Genomic DNA, 20,778 nt, shown 5'->3' on the forward strand with positions numbered 1-20,778 from the left:
TCCAGAATCTCTAGAGGGAATACAGCCCAGCCAAGACCTTGATTTTGGACTTCTGGACTCTTAGAACTCTGAGAGAATAAAGTTATGTTGTTTTAAACCACTAAATGGGTGGTAATTTGTTACAGCAGCTGAAGGTAGTTAATGCAGATGTGGAGGAGTGAAAAGGCAACAATTTAACTGGGATTCTCAGAACGTGGAGAACCTAGAAGTTGTCTGCATTAAAACAAAGCACCTGAGGAGCACCTGGCTGACTCAGTCAATAGAGCATGTGACTCTTGATCTCAGGGTCATGAGTGCATGCCCCACGTTAAGCAAGGGGACTGCTAAAAAGAAAAAAAACAACAACCCTTAAAACAAAACACCTGATCCAGTTCCTCTGGCGAGGGCCTCAAAAAATAAACTGATGACCTGTTCCATTATTCATAAGTGGGGCAGGATAGCTTCGCGAGGTCCCCAAGCGTGAGTCCTATGTGTGCTGCAGACTTCATGCTCAGTAAGTGAAAGGTGAGCCTGTTACTACTTCCAGAACTTCTGTCTCCCTCCAAATTGAGGTACAGGTTTGAGAATCAAGGATTATAAACCCAGACTATGTTTAGAGGCACACAAGGGCAGGTATTTAGGAAGTCATGAAAGTAACTGTTTTTCAGGTATGAACTAGATTTTATGCTTCTTTGCATCAACCTTCCCACTTGAAGCAGGACCTTGCTCCTGGTTTTACAAATCTTTGTAATTGATTATTGGAAGAAAATGCTGCATCAACTGTGAATGGTACTTATTGACTGTGGAATGAATGTAAGCCAAGAAATAATAGAAGCAAGAAAAAGGAGTGTGTAAAGGCATCAGTAACAAGCATGAAGTTAAGAGAATGTTTCTTAAACTGTAACTTTGAAGGCCAATGTAAGGTATTGAAATGATAGCAGTGTTTTTCAACCCAGTTAACAAATGAGACATTTTTCAGTGTCAAGTTTTTCCTCCAGAAATTGTCATTACAATTTTGACTTTTAATACCAAATTTACTGTAGAATTTAGTATAACAATATCTGCTTGAGCCCAAATGGATATACTTAACTGTTTTACATCTAACAAGTTAATATTTCATGACATTTTGCAAGGATTCATTCTAGCCACTCTCTTCTCTGAATAGTTTGACACGTATGTTGTCCTATGTATCAGATCTTATTTTTATATTCAAGGATGTGTGAAAATAGAACACCAAAAAGGACTAGGTATAATATATTTTCTAAAGAAATGCTTTAGAAGTTAGATATCAAAATAAATTATTTAATAAAATCTCTTGATATTTTGCCTGGCCCCCCTCCTGAGATTCTAATTTAATTGGTCTGTACTAGGGATGGAGCATTGGTAAATTCTTAAAGTTCTCCAGATTATAGTAATGAACAGACCGATTTGGGGACCACTGTTTTGGAGCCTTATTAGCCCTAGGCCATGGATGAAAGTTCCTAATAAGGCTGAAGGTTCACCGAAACTAGTCTACAGAGAAACAAACAAAAAAGCAACACACAAGAAACAAAACAACCCCAAGCCCCCAAAACACAGAACCTATAAGAAAGTATCTGTCATAAGAACCTAGGCAGTGCCTGAGGTCATTAACTTGAAATCATGCATAAAAATCAGTAGATTCTTTTTTAAATTTTACTTTAATAATTGCATTTATCAACAAATAACTCCTATCGGGAAATGGTGATCAGTAAATAAACAGCAGTCCATTTAACTGAAATGTGAGACCCTAAAAAATAATAGTTATTAGATAATTATCTCTCCTCCCTGTCACTTTTAGATCTTGCTATCTGAATTTTTAACAGCTTTATTCAACTATAATTAACACATGGTATACCACACAAAACATTTTTCAAGTATACAATTTGACACAGGAATGCACAATCCAGATGAGAAACATATCCATCAGCCCCTGTCTCCAGGGAAACATAGTCTGGTTTTTGTTACTATAGATTAGTTTGCATTTTCTAGAATTTTACATAAATGGAATCATATAGTTGTACTCTTTTTCATTTACCTTCTTTCACTTAGCACAATTATTTTGAGATTCATCCATGCTTTGGCTTTCCCTAAAGTTCATTCTTTTTTATTGCTAAATAGTAGTCTATGAGATAAGTCTTTATCCATTAATCTGTTCCACATGAACTTGAGAAGAATGTGTTTATTCTGCTATTGTAGGGTAAAGTGTTCTACAAACAACAATTAGGATGCGGTGGTAGTGTTGTTTAAGTCTTCTATATCCTTGCTAATTTTGTTTGCTTGTTCTGTCAATTTTGAGAGTAGTATTGAAACTCTCACTTTAATTGCTGATTTATCCATTTCTCATTACAATCTTATCAGTTTTTACTTAAAATATTTGAAGTGCTATTATTAAGGGATTAAAAATTTAGGATTGTCATATTTTGTGATGTTATGTTACTGCTAATTGACCTCTTTATCATAGTGAAATTTTCTTCTTTCTCCCTTTTAATATGCTTTGCTCTGAAAATTACTTTAATATTAAAATAGCCACTCAAGCTTTTAAATAGCTTTTTTGACATATTATTTACAACCATCAAGTTCCTATGTTTACAGTTTACAAGGCATTGTTTTTTAGTATATTTATGAGTCAGGGAGCTATCAACACGAACTAATTTTTAAATTTTCATCATTTCTTTAAAAAAGCTTGTGTCTATTAGCTGTCAGTCTTCATTTACCCCATTCCTGCAAATCTCTTAGTCTAGCCAACAACTGTTCTCATTTCTATCTCTATAAAATCACCTGTTCCAGACATTTAATATGGGCAGAACCACACATTCTGTAGTCTTTTGTAATTGGCTTCTCTCACCTAACATATTTCATCCATGTTGACACAGGTATCAACACTTCATTCCTTTTCATTACCAAATAATATTGCACTGTACGGATATACTCCATTTTGCTTATCCATTCATCAGGTGATGAGTATTTGAATTGTTTCTACTTCTTGGTTATTATGCATAATGCTGCACTGGGTATCTGGCTATAAATTTTTGTATGGACATATGTTTTGTTTCTTTTTGATATATTCCAAGGGATGGAATTGCTGTATGTATGTACTGCTATGTGTAGTTTTATGGAAGTGGCAAACTGTTTTCCAGTCTATGCACTATTTTACATTCCCACTAATAACTTATGGAGGTTCCAATTTTTTCACATACTTCCCATCAACTTCCTTTTGATCAGAATGGTCTACATTTTTACATCCTTTTATATGTAACCTATTTGTATCTTCATATTGAAGGTACATTTTTTGTAAGTTGTATAAAGTTGGATCTTTTAAAATTATTCAATGTGACAATCTTTGCCTTTTAGTGGGGATATTTAGAACCATTTATATTTTGTGTGATTATTGACATGGTTAGGGTTAAAACTATCATTTTGCTATTTGTTTTCAATTTGTCCCATCTGTTCTTTGTTCCCTTTTTATGTCTTTTCTGACTTCTCATGAATTAATTCAGTATTTTTTATCATCCAGTTTAATTTCCCTTGTTATCTTATTATTATTGTTATTTTGGTGGTATCTTTATAATTTATAGTATAAATATTCAAGTTGTCACAATCTACATTCATGTGATACACCACTTCATTACTGTGTAAGAATCTTATATTTGTCTACTTCCATTTCTCCCCTGTGCTGTTACGCTATTGTCATACAATTTATTTTTATATATCTTAGTCAATTATGTTTTTTTTGAGTTTATTTATTTATTTTGAGAGAGAGAGCATAAGCAGGGGAGGGGCAGAGAGAATGAGAGGCAGAATCCTAAGCAGGCTCCATGCCATCAGCCCACAGTCCGATGCAGAGCTCGAACTCACGAACCTGTGAGACCATGACCTGAGCTGAGATCAAGAGTCTGACGCCTAACTGACTGTACCACCTAGGCACCCCTTAGTCAATTATGTTTTTAAGCAGTATAAGTTCTAAGAAAACCATTTTATGTATTTGCTCATGTAGTTATCATTTCTGAGGCTTTTCACTCCATATGTAATTCAGATTTTCATAACCATTTTACTTCTGCCTATTAAGTACCTTAATATATATTTTTTTGTAGTTTGAATCTATTGTTGATGAATTATTTCAGATTTTCTATGTCTGAAAAAGTGTTTATTTCACCTTCATTTTTGAAAGATTTCTTTTTTTCTGTGTATAGAATTCTAAACTGACAGATTTTTTTTCCCTTTTCTTTTCAGACTTTAAAAATTGCTCCACAGTCTTTTTGCATGCACTATTTCTTATGAGAAATCTGCTAATACCCTTATCTTTGTACCCCTGCACATAATGTGTCCTTTTTCTTTGTCTGGGTTTATAATTTTCTCTTTGTTGTTAGTTAAATCAGTTTAATTATGATGTGCCTTAAAGTAGTTTTCCCGTTTCTTGTTTTTAGTGTGCACTGTACTTCCTGGATGTGCGGGCTTAAATAGTTTTCATGAAAACTGAGAAATTCCGGCTAAAACTTTTAAAAATAATTTTCTATCCCTCCCTTTTTTTTTACTTCTTTATACTTAGCTTCTTGAAATTACTCCATAACTGTGTTCTGTTTATTTTTTTATTCTCTGTGCTTCGTTGTGAATGGTTTCTATTATATTACTAGTCTTCAAGTTCACTAATCATTTCTTCAATGTCTTATTTGCTATTAATCTCATTCAGTTTCTTTTTCATCTTACATATTGTAATTATCATATCTAGACATTTGGTAATTATCATATCTAGTGTCTTGTAAAAATATTCTCCATGTCTCTGCTTAATATTTTGGACAATTAGAATATAGTTATAACAATTATTTCAGTGTCTTTTTTTACTAATTCTAACATCGGTGTCAAATTCTGGGTAAGTTTTAATTGATTCTTCTCTTTATGATGTGGGTTTTCCTACTTCTTTGCATGTTTGGTATTTTCTGTTGGATGCCATACTTTGTGAATTTTACTTTTTTCAGTGTTGGATATTTTTGTTTTCATATAAATGTTCTAGAGCTTTGTTTTGGGATGCAGTTTAGTTACATGGAAACCAAATTTTCTTTTCAGCCTTGCTTCTGATTTTTAGAATCTGTTAGGTGGACCACAGCAGTACTTAGCTTAGGGCTCATTATTCCCCACTCTTGAGACCATTGTATGTACTCTACTCAATGTCTCATTAATAAATGATGTGTTCCAGTATGAAAATTGGGATTGGGCCCTATTCCTAGTCCTGTGTAAATGCTGGATCCTGTTACTATTGATTCTTTTAGGCAGTAATCTTTTCCCCAAACTCAGATATTTATTCACATATGTGTGCTAGTGCGTCTCTCTCCTATCCAGAACTCTTAGAATCTCTATCTGCCTTGGCTTCCCTGGATTCCCAGCTCAATTCCGGGAGTCTGGTGAACTCACCCTGAGACCCTCCTTACTATATCACAGCCCAGAAACTCTCTCAAGTCTGTAAGCGGGGGCAATTGCTGGGTTCATCTCATTGGTTTCCCATCTCTCAGATACTGCTGTCCATCAATGCCCAGTGTTCAGTGTCATAAAGCTGTTGTTTCATGTGTTTTGTGTGTTCTTTGTTGTTTTAGGTGAAAGAGTACATCCAATTCATGTTTGCTCCATTTGGCCAGAGCACTTGTTATCTGAACTTAATATTCTGCTTGTTAGTATAGCCTTGTATCTCTCTCGTTCAGTAGTTCATGAGTTTTTGACAGGTAGATTTTTTCTGGGTGTTCATCTTAATATCTGTCCCTATTGCCAGCTTGGTGTATATATTAAACATTTGATAAGTGTTGGCTGAATTTGAACAATTAAACAAAACTCCAAGTATAGATTAGTTCAGTGTTGTATGTGGTATTTGCCATAACTTAGTAACATGAAAAGTTAGCCTCCTTCTCCTCCTAGCCTTACTTTATAGCTGTATCAAATATGGCCCATGAGAATTAGTATATTTCCCAAAGCTAGTTAGAGTCCAACATAAAATGCAGTTCTGTTATATGACATTAAGCAAATTCATCAACCTGTAGTGGATGATTTCTATCCACTTATAAAATGAATATAATACTACTGGCTCTAAATAAATGATTGCTGTGTTGCTGAAATGAAAGCTCGGTTTGTCTGTAGTAGATAGTATTCCATCAGCAGCTATCTAAAATATTAATGAAAGCAGTGGTTTTGCATAGAGATAGTTTGCTGTTCAAAGGACTCCAATCCTTTCAAAGAATTCAGTGGAAAAAGTATAAGAGAGTAGTCACTCTATCTGTATTCAAAAGAATAAAGCAAAACATTCTTAACTAGACATCTGCTTGTATAGATAGGTTAGCAATGCTGATAACTCTGATGGATACCAACCCATGGCTTATCTAACACTGCCCCACCAAAGTATTGAATTTTCACACTGCCTTATTTTTTTTTCTGCATGACGCTTTACATGCTTCTTAAAAACACAAAAGTTAAAATGGTGTGTCCATTCCTCTCTTACAGTACTCTTCTAAATGTATAATAAAAAAGCAGTTGTAATAGTTCCAAACCTTCTTATATCTCATAATTAAAATATTATGAAAATATAATTAAAGTGGATTTACTGTTCTTGATTCTCTTCTTCCAATTTTTTTTTTTGAGATTTAAGAATTGTGTTTCATCTGCTAGGTTTTAGTGGTACCCCAAAAGTTAGCAAGCTCTCCTTCTAAGTACAGATGAAGTAAAGCTCATGAAGTCACATGCTCCAAGTAGGTGATTCATGCCTTGGCATTTGTAAAACACCAAACTATTTTAGAAAATATAAGAGCTCTTTCATTTTTCCCTGGTAGCACATTTTAGCCTCAAGTTATGGTGAACAGACAGGCTGCCTGATACAATTGATGGCCATCATAATGGTAGGATTTGGCTAATCAGCAAAAATTAAATGAACACTAGCAGCCTAAAGGAACCAGAATGTGTGCGAAGGATTGTGGTTTCAGCTTTAACTTTTGTCTTCTTCATGCTGTCTTTTAAGCCTGGCCTAACTTTTTTAAAGGTCTGAACCTGAGGGCAGGCACTAAATGGCAAACTTAATTTACTGGAGAAGACTTCAGTTTGCTTATACTTGTTTACTTATTCATAAAATAACTTGAAAAAGTAACATACGAAAAATATGCGCTAATGTTAAACTACATCCAAAAAAAAAATATTAACTATTTAAAATGCATGCTGTATTATTTTTAATTGGAAAATTCAATTATATATGGTCTATCTAAACATTCTAAAGTTCTTATTGGTGAGAGAAATTCAATAAATTTATAATTGTTCTTCTAAAAGCATCTGTATTGTTTTCTTAGAGAAAGTTTGCAAACAAAAGTGGAAATCACAAAGAACAAGATTCCAAAGTGTCCTTGGTACCACTAGACCGGTAGCACTCTGGAGAGGATGATTTGTAAAAAAACAAAAACACACACAATGAAAAACACAAAACCATTACCAACAGAATAGAAAATGATACATTTTTGAATATTTTATGGCACTCCTGATTTTAACTTATTTGAAACGGAAATAAGGAATCATGGAAAATTATAGAATACCAATTGTTTGGCAGGGTGCCTTCACATGAAATATAAAATCTAAATATGTTGACAGACGTAACACAAATAGTCTTAGTAAGTGACACTTTGGGAAATGCCATGGAGAAATTCTTGAGTAGTTTTGAAAATTTCTTCCATAATCGAGTGTCAAAGATAATTGTTTTTTTCTATCACATGTTGTTTATTATTAATATTAAATATATTTTTAGTTGTAAGACTCAGGCAAAGAGTCAAGATTGAAAGGTGTTGGAAATGAAATTTGTAGCATCTTTGCTTTCAGCATATTTCCTCTAACTGTATTTTTACTGGACTGGTTTCAGATGCTCTAAGGAATAGCTGTTTCTGTTGTCTAATTTTAGGCAAGGCTTTCCAGAGAAACAGTTCTCAAGCTTTAAAATATGTGGTCAGTGAAGAGATGTAATGCTTGTATGATGCAAATAAGGATGCAGATTAGAGAAAGATGCTGTCAATCACAGGTGTTGCCTCCTTTGGAATTAATCAAGGTGGTTGGGTTTGAATTTAACTGACACTTTTGACTATTACATACTTTAGAAGACAAGTACATGTTTGCTTAGCAATTCCTATAAACACCTATTTGATTTTGTGCCAGTGACACTGTCTTTATGTTTCCTATTATAGTAATAATATGCTGGTGATATCAGTTTACAAAATTCTAATGGTTCATTTTAATCTGGAAGATTTTGTACACATCAACTAATATGCCCCTGAATATTTATAAAACAGAATTGCAAATCATTACATTAAGGTATTTGGTACTATTTATCTGGAGACTAACACCATAAATGTCAAATAAAGATCGCCTAGCACAAATTCTTTAAAGCCTGCTGATGGAAATTCTCTGAAATAAATACATATGTATTAAATGGATCCGTCATTACAGAGGAAGGTTATAAAAAGTTTGGGAGATTAGTGTGATGCAGTAGAAAACTATGAAGTTTGAAACCAGATTAACTGCTATTTGCATTCTGCCTTTAACACATCTCCATTTTGTAAATGGTGATACGAATATATACATTGTATTTGGGGGCAGAGAGAAATTTATCTGCACAAATAAACATGGGTGCCTTGGTACCATAAAATTACACAAGACCTAATTTTTACTACATTTGTGTTGTCTCATTAGGCTTGCAAAATACTTCTGTAATCTCTGTTATTACTAACAAAAATATGAGTTCAGTTATAATATCAAATAATGTAAATACAATATCAAATATACTATGAATGAAGGGCGGGAACAGGAAGGAAAAGTCGGTATTTTTCACTGCAAATGAATAATTTGTAGATGTCAATACAAAATGATTTAAACTGAGAAAGGGTTAATTTTCACTAGTTATGTTTCATATATTTCAGTAATAAGACTAGCATAAATCAAGGACATAATCCGTAAGAATAAAAAACATTGAGCAATTTGGGGAAATGCCTTAGAAAAATGAAATGCTACACAACCTCTCTGTAACTATTTCTCAGGTTTCTCTGTGGAGAAACTGGTCACTTTTTCCCCAATTTTTTTTTTTTTTTGTCCTGGAAAGAATCCTTTATGGACTTGTGTATTCCAATAAAATAGGGCAGACTCTTAGCCAGTCTCAGCATGGTGTCACAGAGGAAGAAGCTCAAGTCCAATGCCAATAGCCCTAAACAACAAGCAACATTTAAAGTCTCTCAAACAGGTAGCAATAGGGCTATAACAAAGAGCAAAAGGTCCTCCCAAATCTTATTTACCTGCCTCTCTTCTCACAGTCCTCAGGTAGTAAGCCAGCCTGACCCTCCTGTTCCCCAAATCCTCAAACACTCCAGCCAGATGCAGGGGTGGGGGGTTGGAGGGAGGCCTCTTCCTTGGTTTTTGTAAATCTCACCTCCTCACTCCATGTTGTGCCTTTGGGATCTATTCTATTGGGATCTATTCTTTCTTCTTGTTCATTAAGATCTCCAAGTTATTTTTAAATGCATATTAACATAGCCTCCTCCCAAAGTCCCTTCTCACCTGGGAACTCAGACAGAACAGAAGAAAGCCCAGGAGTGGAGAGAGAAATCAAAGGCATCTCCTAGAAGTGGAGAGTGGAAATTGAGAATGGAAGGCAACATGGTGGGGTGTTTGTTTTGCTCACTCAGATATTCTTCTGCCCGTGGCACAAAGGGCTTGATAAATATTTGTTGAACTAAACATATGAATAAATGAACATTTAAACCTTTTAATATGTTGATTCCTAATACTCTTGTATCTCTAAATGCTATACTGTGGAGGCAGTGTATGTAGGTTTCTTGGATTTTATTGTGGAGAATTTGGAGCATTGTCTGAACAGTGATGGAAAAGAGGAGTATAATGAGAGGCCCAGAGTCCCTGGAGGATTTATGCCAAACAGCAGTAAACATGCATTGCTGACCAGGTTCAGCTAAGAGATCATAAAGGAGCCCTTTCTGAGTTGAAAATGGGGCAGTTTCTAAAATAAAAATTAAAAAAAAATTTAAAAAGGGGATCTTTTTTATACAATGAAAGTATATGACTGATATAGTATTGAAATCAAACCAATAACAATAGACTATCCCAAGTTTCAAAATGAAAATGAAGAGTCTTACTCAGCACTTTTTAGACTTACATGGAAGCCTTACATCATTTTATGATTATCCTCCCAAGGCAGGTGCAGTTTGTGAATTTTTATTCACAATTTGGGTAGATAGGGACTATCTTTTGGTTCATAATTTCTACATCATATTCCAGGTGTGCCTTGATTTACTTTTTCCAAAAAAATTCAAAAACTTAAAACTCATGTTAAATTTACAAAAAACTAGATTAAATATAGATTAATAAAATAGAACTATTAGAGGTAATTGTTTAAATTATAAAAGCTATTTCTCAGTTGTCAACAAGAGTATAGAGAATTGAAAATAGTGAACTCATTGATTTTAAAATTTGATTTAACTTACAGAGAATTTAGAAAGAACCTACTTTACTTTTAATTCAAAATGTATCCGTATCATTTTCACTGAAAGTGAAAAAAATCGTATTGTCGACCTTCTCTGATTGTCTTTCTTCAGTGTCTTTGGTGTCTTTGGCCTTGTTTCAGTGTCTTTGGTGATTTTGTTTATATCAAAAATGCATTTTAATATAAAGGTCATGTTGTATGTGACCATTTTTACAGTCTGATATGCTGTATTTTAGGCTGTTAAGTGGAGGTCACCTAAAAATATTTATGATTTAAAAATTACTCCGGATTTGATAAAATATAAATTTTCAGTTTTATATTTAGAAGAGAACCTGAATAAAGAAGAGAAAAAGTGCATTTTGCCATGCTGTGCTATTAACCCATTGACAAAGAGCAACAGTAGAAGCTGTTGTGAAAAGCAGTGAAAGAGTAATGAAGTCATTTTGCTCTTCATTTGCAAATAAGTATTGAAGCAGAGAATGCCAAGAAATCATGGCAAAACAATGAGAAAATTCATTCTCACTCTTACTTACTCACTTGGGAAAGAACAGAGCGGAATTATAAACTGACACACAATGAAAGTGTCCAGAGAGATCCATGTGTAGAAGGAAAAATATTACCTAGGATGTCTATGTTCTCTGGTGATAGAAACCTCAAAGGAAATACCCTCTTTAATTTAGGAAAGAACATAACAGCATATGTTTGATATCTTTCCAGGATTTCAGCACTTATATTAAGGGTATGAAATACAATAAGACATAGCCATAAAAAGAAAAACATTAAGATTTTAATATTATATCATCTACCATACTGTTTAATAAAGTTACTTACTAGAACATGTCTTTGAGACAATGAACAACTACTAAAATATATTAATACCAGCTCTAACAGTCATAATTTCAAGGATTTGTTAAATTCCATGCACAACATGGTATTTGGCACTAAAGTATTTGAGTAAAGTTGGCATTGCGATTATGCCCAGGATTGTGCAAATCTCTTTCTCATCCTTAATCTCATGTGTAAACCCCCTATCACAATTCAATGAAACAAGTATTTCTTTCCTCAAATTACACATGAGGAAATTTACAGAGGTGATGATAATTTACCCAAGACCACATAGCTGGTTAATCTGACAGCAAATTCAAGTACCATGTGTCTCCAAACAGAAAGCATAATAAACATGACTTACAGAGGAGAATAAAATAAAATAGGGAGCTACAATAAAATCTAAAAATACACACTCTACGGATAGAGGTGTCATAGCATAAAGGACGGTTTTCTAAAGACAGCACAGATGACTGACTGGTCTTTGCCAGGACCTAGTGCCACCACACTACAGTTGCTTTTTTTGTGTCTTCCTTCATTTCTTCACTCCACTGTCAGTCCTAAATGACATACTCCACCCCCTAATGTCAAGAGACATTAGATTTTGTTTTTTGATCTCTTTGTTCAGTCAATTTAGAGGACAAGATGTCAGAAAGAATAGATTGACTATTGACTGGAAGCCAAACCTCTCTGCCTTGATTTTGGACCCTTAGCAATTTGGTTCCACTTACTTCTGTAACCTTGTTTCCTAGTGCTTTGCTCACCGACAATCCACCACTCATTTCCTGCCCAATCCCTGTTGTGTGTTGTGCATCAGACTCTTTCCACAATGGTATTTCCTTCATTTCTGTTAAGCTTATCGTCCAAATGTAGGCAATTTGTAACTGCTTTCAGGGGAGGAAAGGGAGTACTTAATTTACCAGACAATTTGGAATATTAGTAGACATTTTCTCAGTCATAACCCCAGCTTCTAAACTAAATATCCTCCTATCCTGCCATCCATCAACAAGAGTAGAACAATTCTACTCTTAATATTTAATAATATTGATTTAATAATATTGATTTAAATATTTAATAATATTGATTTAAATATGTAAACGTAGGAGTGCCTGGGTGGCTCAGTTGATTAAGTGTCCAACTCTTGATTTTGGCTCAAATTATGATTTCACAGTTCATGGGACTGAGCCCCATGTCAGGCTCCACACTAAGCATGGAGTCTGCTCAGGATTCTCTCTCTCCCTCTCCCTCTGCCACTCTCCTGCTCACACTCTCTTTGTCTCTCTCAGAATGAATGAATGAATGAATAAATAAATAAATAAATAAATAAATAAATAAAAATGTAATTTAAGAATGTTTATTTTATTTTAGTGACACTCAGAACATTTATATCATCTTTCTTGGGTTCACTTCTTGGCACCCCACTAATATCTGAAATCCCCCAACTTAGAACTCTTCTCCCATGGATGCCATAAGAAATACACCTCTTAGAGTTGCTACGATGTGGGATAATAGAATATTAAAAATTATATGTTTGTCTTAACAAATGTAGCAATAATATAAGGATGAAGACCATATGGGAACTGTGGAATTAAAAAAATACCGATCTTTAGTGTGTTTTTCAAGAAAATTGTAGTTAGCATCACAGGAAGAAAAAAGTGGGATAATATGTAGAAAACAATGGAAAATAATATACTTCTCTTGAATGGTTCAAATTGGGAAATAAAGAGTGAGAACTTTTGACCAGGAAGTATGAAAAATGCCATTATTTTTTAAACCACCCAATCAGAAACCAGCCCAGTTTGGAAATATGACAATGCACAATGATAAACAAGTTACACTTAAAATTTATGTGAATACCAATAACAACTAACATTCAATGGATATGATACTGTAGGCACATTTTTTACATTAAATGTCATAATTTGTTCTGATTACACCCCCAAGAGTACGTAGTATCCATCCCCATTTTCCTCCTCATAAAATTGAGGCATAAACTCCAAAATCACACAGCTAGAATGTGTCTAGGCTGGGAATGAAACCCACATCTGTCTGACACTAAAGCTGATTGCTTAGCATTCATAGATAGAGCTCAATCATAAAATACTATAAAAGTAGAAAAACTCACCAAATTACAGTACTCTATTTCCTCTCTTGGGTTGCATATCAGTAGAATAACTCTCTGTGCATCTTATAAAAACATGGTAGAGATGTTTTTAAATACATGATGTAGCCTCAGCACATTTTTATCCATGAAACAGACAGGCTTTATCTAATCAATGACTTGAGTAGTGGTCTGAGAAGTTTAATTTAGCTAAACTTAAGACACATTTTTTTTCAGAAAAAAATTAGAAAAAAATATGTATCTTCAGTACCAAAATGTAAAACACTTGTTGACTTTGGGAAACATGTAACACTATGTTTTACCACATGTGACTTTTATTTCTCTTCTTGAATTCCCTGAATCTATTCAAGATCATCTTCCTCCCGTGCAAAAAAATCCAGCTATGTCTCTCTAGTAATTTCCTTCTAACAAACAACATTCATTTAAACCTAATTGTGGATCCTTCTGAAATCTATAATTTAGCTGTTTGGGAATAGAATAAACCATTGATAATAAATATATACCTGCTACCCACTGTTGCCTCTATAAGAATCAACTTGCCTACAGAGTATCTGCTTCTGAGTTTCACCTGGGGGCTCTTCTTTGAAACCATTTTGTATTCTCTCAATGGCATAACCCTGCATATGAGGCACCTATGCCTCTCCCTGTACCTCAGATTCATTTATTATGGAAAACCATGGCATTTTGTTTTGAGGCACCTGGACGATTGTGTGAGCCTCTAGCCAATATTTACAAATAGAACATCCCAAACATATGTCCCAAATTTGAGGAAAATATGCCCAATCGTTTTTATATGATGTAATGACACACAGACAGGATTTAATTTTATTTACATAGATTACCTAACTCCCCTTTTATTCTAGCTGGAGACACTGAATGATATTGAGCATTTTAAGACAAATGTGTATATAATTTATCCATACAGTAACTCTTAAGCCCAAGCTTATATGGAATGACTTTGCAAAACAAAGAATGAAATAAAAACTGATTAAATGCAGATATTATTCCCAGGTGGCTCAGTCAGTTGAGCATCTGACTCTTGATTTTGGCTCAGGTCATGATCTCATGATTCGTGAGACTGAGCCCTGTGTTGGGCTCTGTGCTGACAACCTGGATCCTGCTTGGGATTCTCTCTCTCCCTCTCTTTCTGCTCCTCCCAGCTCTCTCTCTCTCTCTCTCTCTCTCAAAATTAAACAAACATTAAAAAAAAATAAAAATAATAAAAAAAATCAGTCTTAAGAAATCCAAGTTTCTAAACTCAGGCTAATATTTTTCTACAAATTTCTTTTTCTTTTTTTTTTTTAATTTTTTTTTAACGTTTATTTTATTTTTGAGACAGAGACAGAGCATGAACAGGGGAGGGCCGGAGAGAGAGGGAGACACAAAATCTGAAACAGGCTCCAGGCTCTGAGCTGTCAGCACAGAGCCCGACGCGGGGCTCGAACTCACGGATCGCGAGATCGTGACCTGAGCTGAAGTCGGCCGCTTAACCGACTGAGCCACCCAGGCGCCCCTACAAATTTCTTTTTCAAAATCACATGAAGTGTAGATACCTCAATGCCATCAGTAAGACCTATTTTTCAAAACAAGTAAAAAATAAATAAAATGAGCAAAACTAACAATATCCCGATTAGAAATTTCCAAATATTTCCCTTTTCCCAAGCTTTTAAAAATGGAGAGCAGATGCTGCTGATGTTCCTGGGACAAAGAGAAGAGAATAACAAACCTTGTTATGAACGGTCTTTAAATCCTCTTTGGAGATTCACTGTGAAACTTTGGCACAACAGTAAGAGAGGTTGGTTTTATCTGGGGAATATAAACATGATCCTGAGCACTGATGATTCCTGTGTGCAAATTAAGAATTCTGAACTACTGGCGGGAGGGGGCATATAGAAGTATACATATCCAGGAAGGGAAATTGAGACGTATTTTGTGGTTGGTTGGCTTGTTGGTTTGCCTGTTTATTTTTTGTTTTATTTTGATTGTTTTATATTTTATAATTAAAAATTCAGAGTTTCTATCACACATTAGGAGATCAAAGTCTCTGGCTACTACTGACTGAGCCGTGTTGTGTTTGGGAATATCCGGGCCCATTTAAGTTTGATGTTGTGTAGGCAATGAGCTGTCTGTGCTTGTTTTTTCTAGAAAGTAGTCTTGCTGTATAAACAAAGCACCTATTCATTATTTTGGCAGGATTCAGATTTGTACTCCCCATTAGGTCAGTGACCAGTCCAGGATTTATCACCTCATGAGTTTAAGATCAATCAGTTGGTTTTAAATGTTTATTTATTTTGAGAGAAAGAGAGAGAGAGCACACAGGGGAGGGGCAGAGAGAAGGAGAGACAGAATTTTAAGCAATCTCTGTGTGCTGTCAGCACAGAGCCCAACACAGGGCTCGATTCCTCGAAGTGTGAGATCATGACCTGAGCCAAAATCATAGTTGGCTGCTTAATGGATTGAGCTACCCAGGCACCCCCTAAGATCAATCAGTTGGTTTTAGTTGCTAGTTTTATTCTATTATAAAACATAAAAAGCCATTTCTTTTTTAAAAATTTTTTATATGTTTATTTCATTTTTGAGAGAGACAGAGACAGAGCGAGAGAGAGACAGAGCGAGAGCAGGGGAAGGGCAGAAAAAGAAGGAGACACAGATTCCGAAGCAGGTTCCAGGCTCCAAGCTGTCAGCACAGGGCCTGATGCGGGGCTTGAACCCACAAACCGTGAGATCATGACCTGAGCTGAAGTCAGATGCTTAACCCACTGAGTCACCCAGGTGCCCCAAAAGGCCAATTCTGAATGGCTCAAATACAATATAGCCCTTTCTGTGCCACAGTCCTGTTTTTTTTTTTTTTTTTCAGTTCCAGGGGAGTTTGTGAGAGTTTAATATGATTTAAATTTTTTTAGATAAATGTAATTCTCAAAAAGCAGTAACAAATAAAGTTATCTCTTCCATTCAGAAAACGTATGTTGATTGTCAACTTGGCAGCATTTACACTCAAAATTGTGTATTAGTCAGCTATTACTGCATAACCACCACAAAACTTTAATAGCACACAAAAATAAGCACATATTGTTCAGTCATGTGTCTATGAGGTGTCTGCAGTTGGGCTGATCTAGGCTGGGCATGGCTGAACTTGTCCTAGGCAGGGGGTTGCATCCACATGTCTCTCATCCTTCCTGGACTAGAGAGGTACTCAGGATATATTCTTCTTATGGAAATGGCAAAAGCAAAAGAGGACTCAAGTACATTTCATGCCTTTTCTTACTTTATTTTCACTGTATCACATTGGCCAAAGCAAATCACATAGGCAATCAAAGAGTGGAGGAGTATACTCTGTCCATGGTCAGGTTATGGCAAATATATGGATGCTGTACCATATATAATATATACCAAATATATAATGCTACTACATGGGAGTGAGAATTGTGCACAAGACTTAAAAGCTGCCATAACTTGTGAGAGAAAATGCAGTATTTACTCAATGCAATCACTTTGGAAAGAATAAAGTGTGTTGGAAAGAATAAAGATCCTCAGCCTTCCACATCATACAATTTATTTGTAATCAGCTTCCTCCCATCACCCATTTCCTGTTCATTCCTATACCTTGCTTCTTCTTCTAGAATGTCTTCCTCCTTTTTCTTAACCTGATCCATTTGTATTCATCCCTTTAGCTCAGCACATACACTACTCTTTACAGAAAGTAATTTCTGACCATTCTGATTTAGGTCAGAAACACATGCATGTCTAGGTCGGAAACACATGGATGTCTCCCTAGCCCAGCACTTTCCATGTTGCATTGTAATGATATATATGTCAGTCTCTCCAGAAGGATAAGAGTTCCTTTGAATCTTTTGTTTCTAACATTTCATGTAGCCAGTACTAATTTATATTTATTGAAGGAATACAAATGAAACAAAAGAAGACAAAAAGATACAGTCTCTGCCTTCAAAACTCATGTCCTATGCCCTAAAAGTACATTTCCTTAATAGTTTTATACAAGTGAATTTGAAAGATAAAATCAAATTTATTTCCTTGATGAAATGAAGCCACATAAGTAGTTATCCATTAAAAAAGTAGTACTCTGTTATCTTCTTTAAAATGATGTAACATGTATTTATTCTCCAAAACTAATTGCATTTTTCTTTTACGTAGAATTATAATATGTGTGGGAGATTAATAAGTGTAGTCATTACCTATACAAGCTTGAGCTTAGTTGTTAATCATATGTAAACTACTGAACTGCTATATTAGAAGGAAAATGCAACATTTAATTATTATGAATGGTTGTTAAAAATTACTTGATAATATCAGGCATCACCCTTTTAGATTAGAAAATGTGAATCATTGAAGCAATTAAATCACAGCACTCAAATCTCATTAAAGGCATATGAAAACAAACCTTAGAATGACTCTACCAAGTATGTTTCTTTTATTCAGTTAAAAAAAAGAAACCTGAAATTAAATCTAGCAATATGTGTAGACTTCCCAGCCAGAAGTATTTTTTGAAAATACTTATCTAAACCAGAATTACTTTAATATTTAGCTTCAGATATTTAATTAATTATAAATTATTTAATTCAAAAACACATACATATCCCTAAAGATTTTTAGTGTTTTAGCAATTTTAGCCTCATGTTCTGGTATATAGCTTCTAATTAAGGACCTGAAAAGTATTTATTACTTTAATCATTATAGTAATCGACTGATAACTTTTTAACATAGTTTACTTCATTTAACGACTTTTGTCAAGACTGTACTTTGTCATTCAGCATTCTATAAAGATTCTTTTTAATTATTTTGAAATAGTAAATTAAAAAATCTATACCAAGAGTATAATATGTGTGAGAAATCACTCAAGATATGAGTAAGAGTGCTTTTTTTCCAGAATATGATTCCTCTCATCACATACCAATTTTGTGTTATAAATCAATTTAATCTAGAAATTAGCATGGTATCTGGTACATTCTTCAAGTAAAACACGGTGTGAATTTTTGATACAATTAAATGCAAAAATATGAAATATTAGGTGAATTATTAGGTTGAATCATATGAAGATGACAATATCTATTGATTTTTTTAACCTACAAAAGTGGAAATTGCACATGGTTCAACCTAATAAAAATAACAGAACACTGCACATGCATCTGTGTCCTTACAGGAATCTTAGTGCTACATTTTTAAATTATTATCAACATTAGAATTTTTAAGTTAACATAAATTTTATGTTTTTAAAAATATATGCATTAACAGACAAAATAAAAACTATTAAAAAGAGTGTAAGGCATGCTGCTCAGAATCTAATATTCAAACTTAGGGAAATTTTATAAAATAAGAAGCTATTTTTCTATATCTCTCACTTCAACAAAAATTGCAAATAGTTATTATTCACAATGCAGGAAAAGCAATATTCCTGTTCTTTGATTGTGGGAGTACAGATTTGTATAACCACTTTGAAGAGTAACTGGACAACGTTTATCAAAATTTAATGTTCTACATACTCTAGAACCTAGCAATATATATATTGAACTTTATCCCACAAATATACTAGGGTGAAAGGGCAACTGTGCAACTGGACCCTTTCTAAGAAAATGAAATGTGTCTATATGCGTATACATACAAAGATCATAAAGACTTAAAGTCTATAAAAATATTTTTCTGTGGGATTGGTTCAAGGAGGAGGTCTTCTTTTTAAAATTATATTTCCAACAAATGGGGAATAAAGCATCAGGATCACTTGGCTCCTTACTTTCATGTTTACAAACTATTGTATTAAAATTGCTTTAGGACAGGGTGGGGCCGGGGAGGGGGGAAGAAATGTTACCTCTCCCTCACCTCCACAGCCAAAGAAGGAAAAACACTGCATACATGTCATGACTATATAATAACAGTAATAATGTGGAATGAGCTTCCATTGTCTAATGTGGTGAACCTCTTTTATTCTTTCTCCTCCCAGTTTTATTCAGTTGAACTTATTTAGGCAAATACAACCACTAATTACTTATATCTTTTTTCATGCTGACTAGATCTTTGGCTAAAATGAAACAAAGCCACACATACATACATACAGACAGTAGGAGTCTCTGTATCTGCCTCTCTCTTTTTCACACACATATACACACACATGTACCCCTACATGATCAGTCATGTAGTAGGTACTAAACACCCCTCTAAGACAGTTTGAAAAGTGTAAACACTGCTAGTCTTTAAATTATATTCATTTATTTAATTCTCCTAATCCAGTGATGAAAAGAAGGAAAGGAAGAAAGAGTGAAGAGAGGAAGAAAGTAAAATGGATGCAGAGTGGAAAATTTGCTAAATCAATTAAAACACCTATTCATTGGAGAAATTTGCGAAATATTTTGAAAATTAAAATCACTTGTGGTTATGTAAAGAGACTGCTAGAAAAGCAAAGATCAAATAACCTGCTAGATCAAGCAAAGCTACATTTATTAGTGCCTTCAGATGGGAATCAGAACAGACTATGTATGTATAAAGTATCAAAACATGAGCTGAGTGATTTTGAGGTGGATCTGGAAAGTAAAGGAATTAGTTGAGATCGGGCAGAATTTATGACATAACTCTGGATTGGTGAATGTGAATAACAAGGCAGAAGATTTTGAATTCTGCCTTTATGCTTAAGCACTTAGTCTTGGCAAATAAACTAAGGTTCAATCTTAATTTCCAGGAGTAGGAACAATAGCTTAAATATTTTCACCTGTTCTCTGTACTGCTTAGCAAACACACACACACACACACACACACACACACACACACGACACCCCCCTCCCCAGCACAGAATTTGTCATAGAATTATTTAGCACAGGAATAGGAAATTATTTTGGTTTTTGTCTTAATATCGTGATCAAAAAATAATCCCACTACAAAATGTTAAATAAATTTCATTACTTACACTTTACATAAGTCTCTCTATATTTTTACATAACTGTCAGTAATATATATGCATATATTACTTATTATATATAATAAATGCATTTATACATAAATATATATTTAGACATAATATTATATTTAAAAAAAACTATTTTCCTTATTTTTAAATATTCTCAAAAGTATACTACTTTGGTACATAGAATTATGGTGTAGTTAGGAATGTACAATGATTTATTTTACCAGCTCCCTTTTATTAGACTTTTAGTTTGCTTTTAACATTTGGCTATTATAAATACTGCTCTAATGAACATCTGTGCATATAAATCTTTGACCTCATCTCTCATTATCTCCTTAGGACAGATTTCTAGAAATAAAGTTAATTGCCAAAGAGTGTCCATCTCTGTTTACAATAAAATTATGAGTGAAATGATTTGCAACTTTACCG

At 34.1% G+C, this 20,778-nt stretch overlaps 1 protein-coding gene across 2 annotated transcripts in view; it reads right to left on the bottom strand.

The window, feature by feature from the left end:
• KHDRBS2 (KH RNA binding domain containing, signal transduction associated 2) overlaps positions 1-20,778 on the bottom strand; it is a 583,082-nt gene that overhangs the window by 67,337 nt on the left and 494,967 nt on the right. Inside the window, exon 9 of one of the 2 annotated variants that reach the window (XM_049653858.1) lies at positions 484-489. The exons of the other annotated variant lie outside the window; for it this stretch is intronic. Within the exon in view, the coding sequence (XP_049509815.1) occupies positions 484-489 (6 nt within the window). The remainder of the gene's footprint in view (positions 1-483; positions 490-20,778) is intronic. 2 annotated transcript variants of the gene reach the window in all.

Source organism: Panthera uncia (genome assembly GCF_023721935.1).
Source record: "Panthera uncia isolate 11264 chromosome B2 unlocalized genomic scaffold, Puncia_PCG_1.0 HiC_scaffold_24, whole genome shotgun sequence".
Lineage (NCBI taxonomy): Eukaryota > Metazoa > Chordata > Mammalia > Carnivora > Felidae > Panthera > Panthera uncia.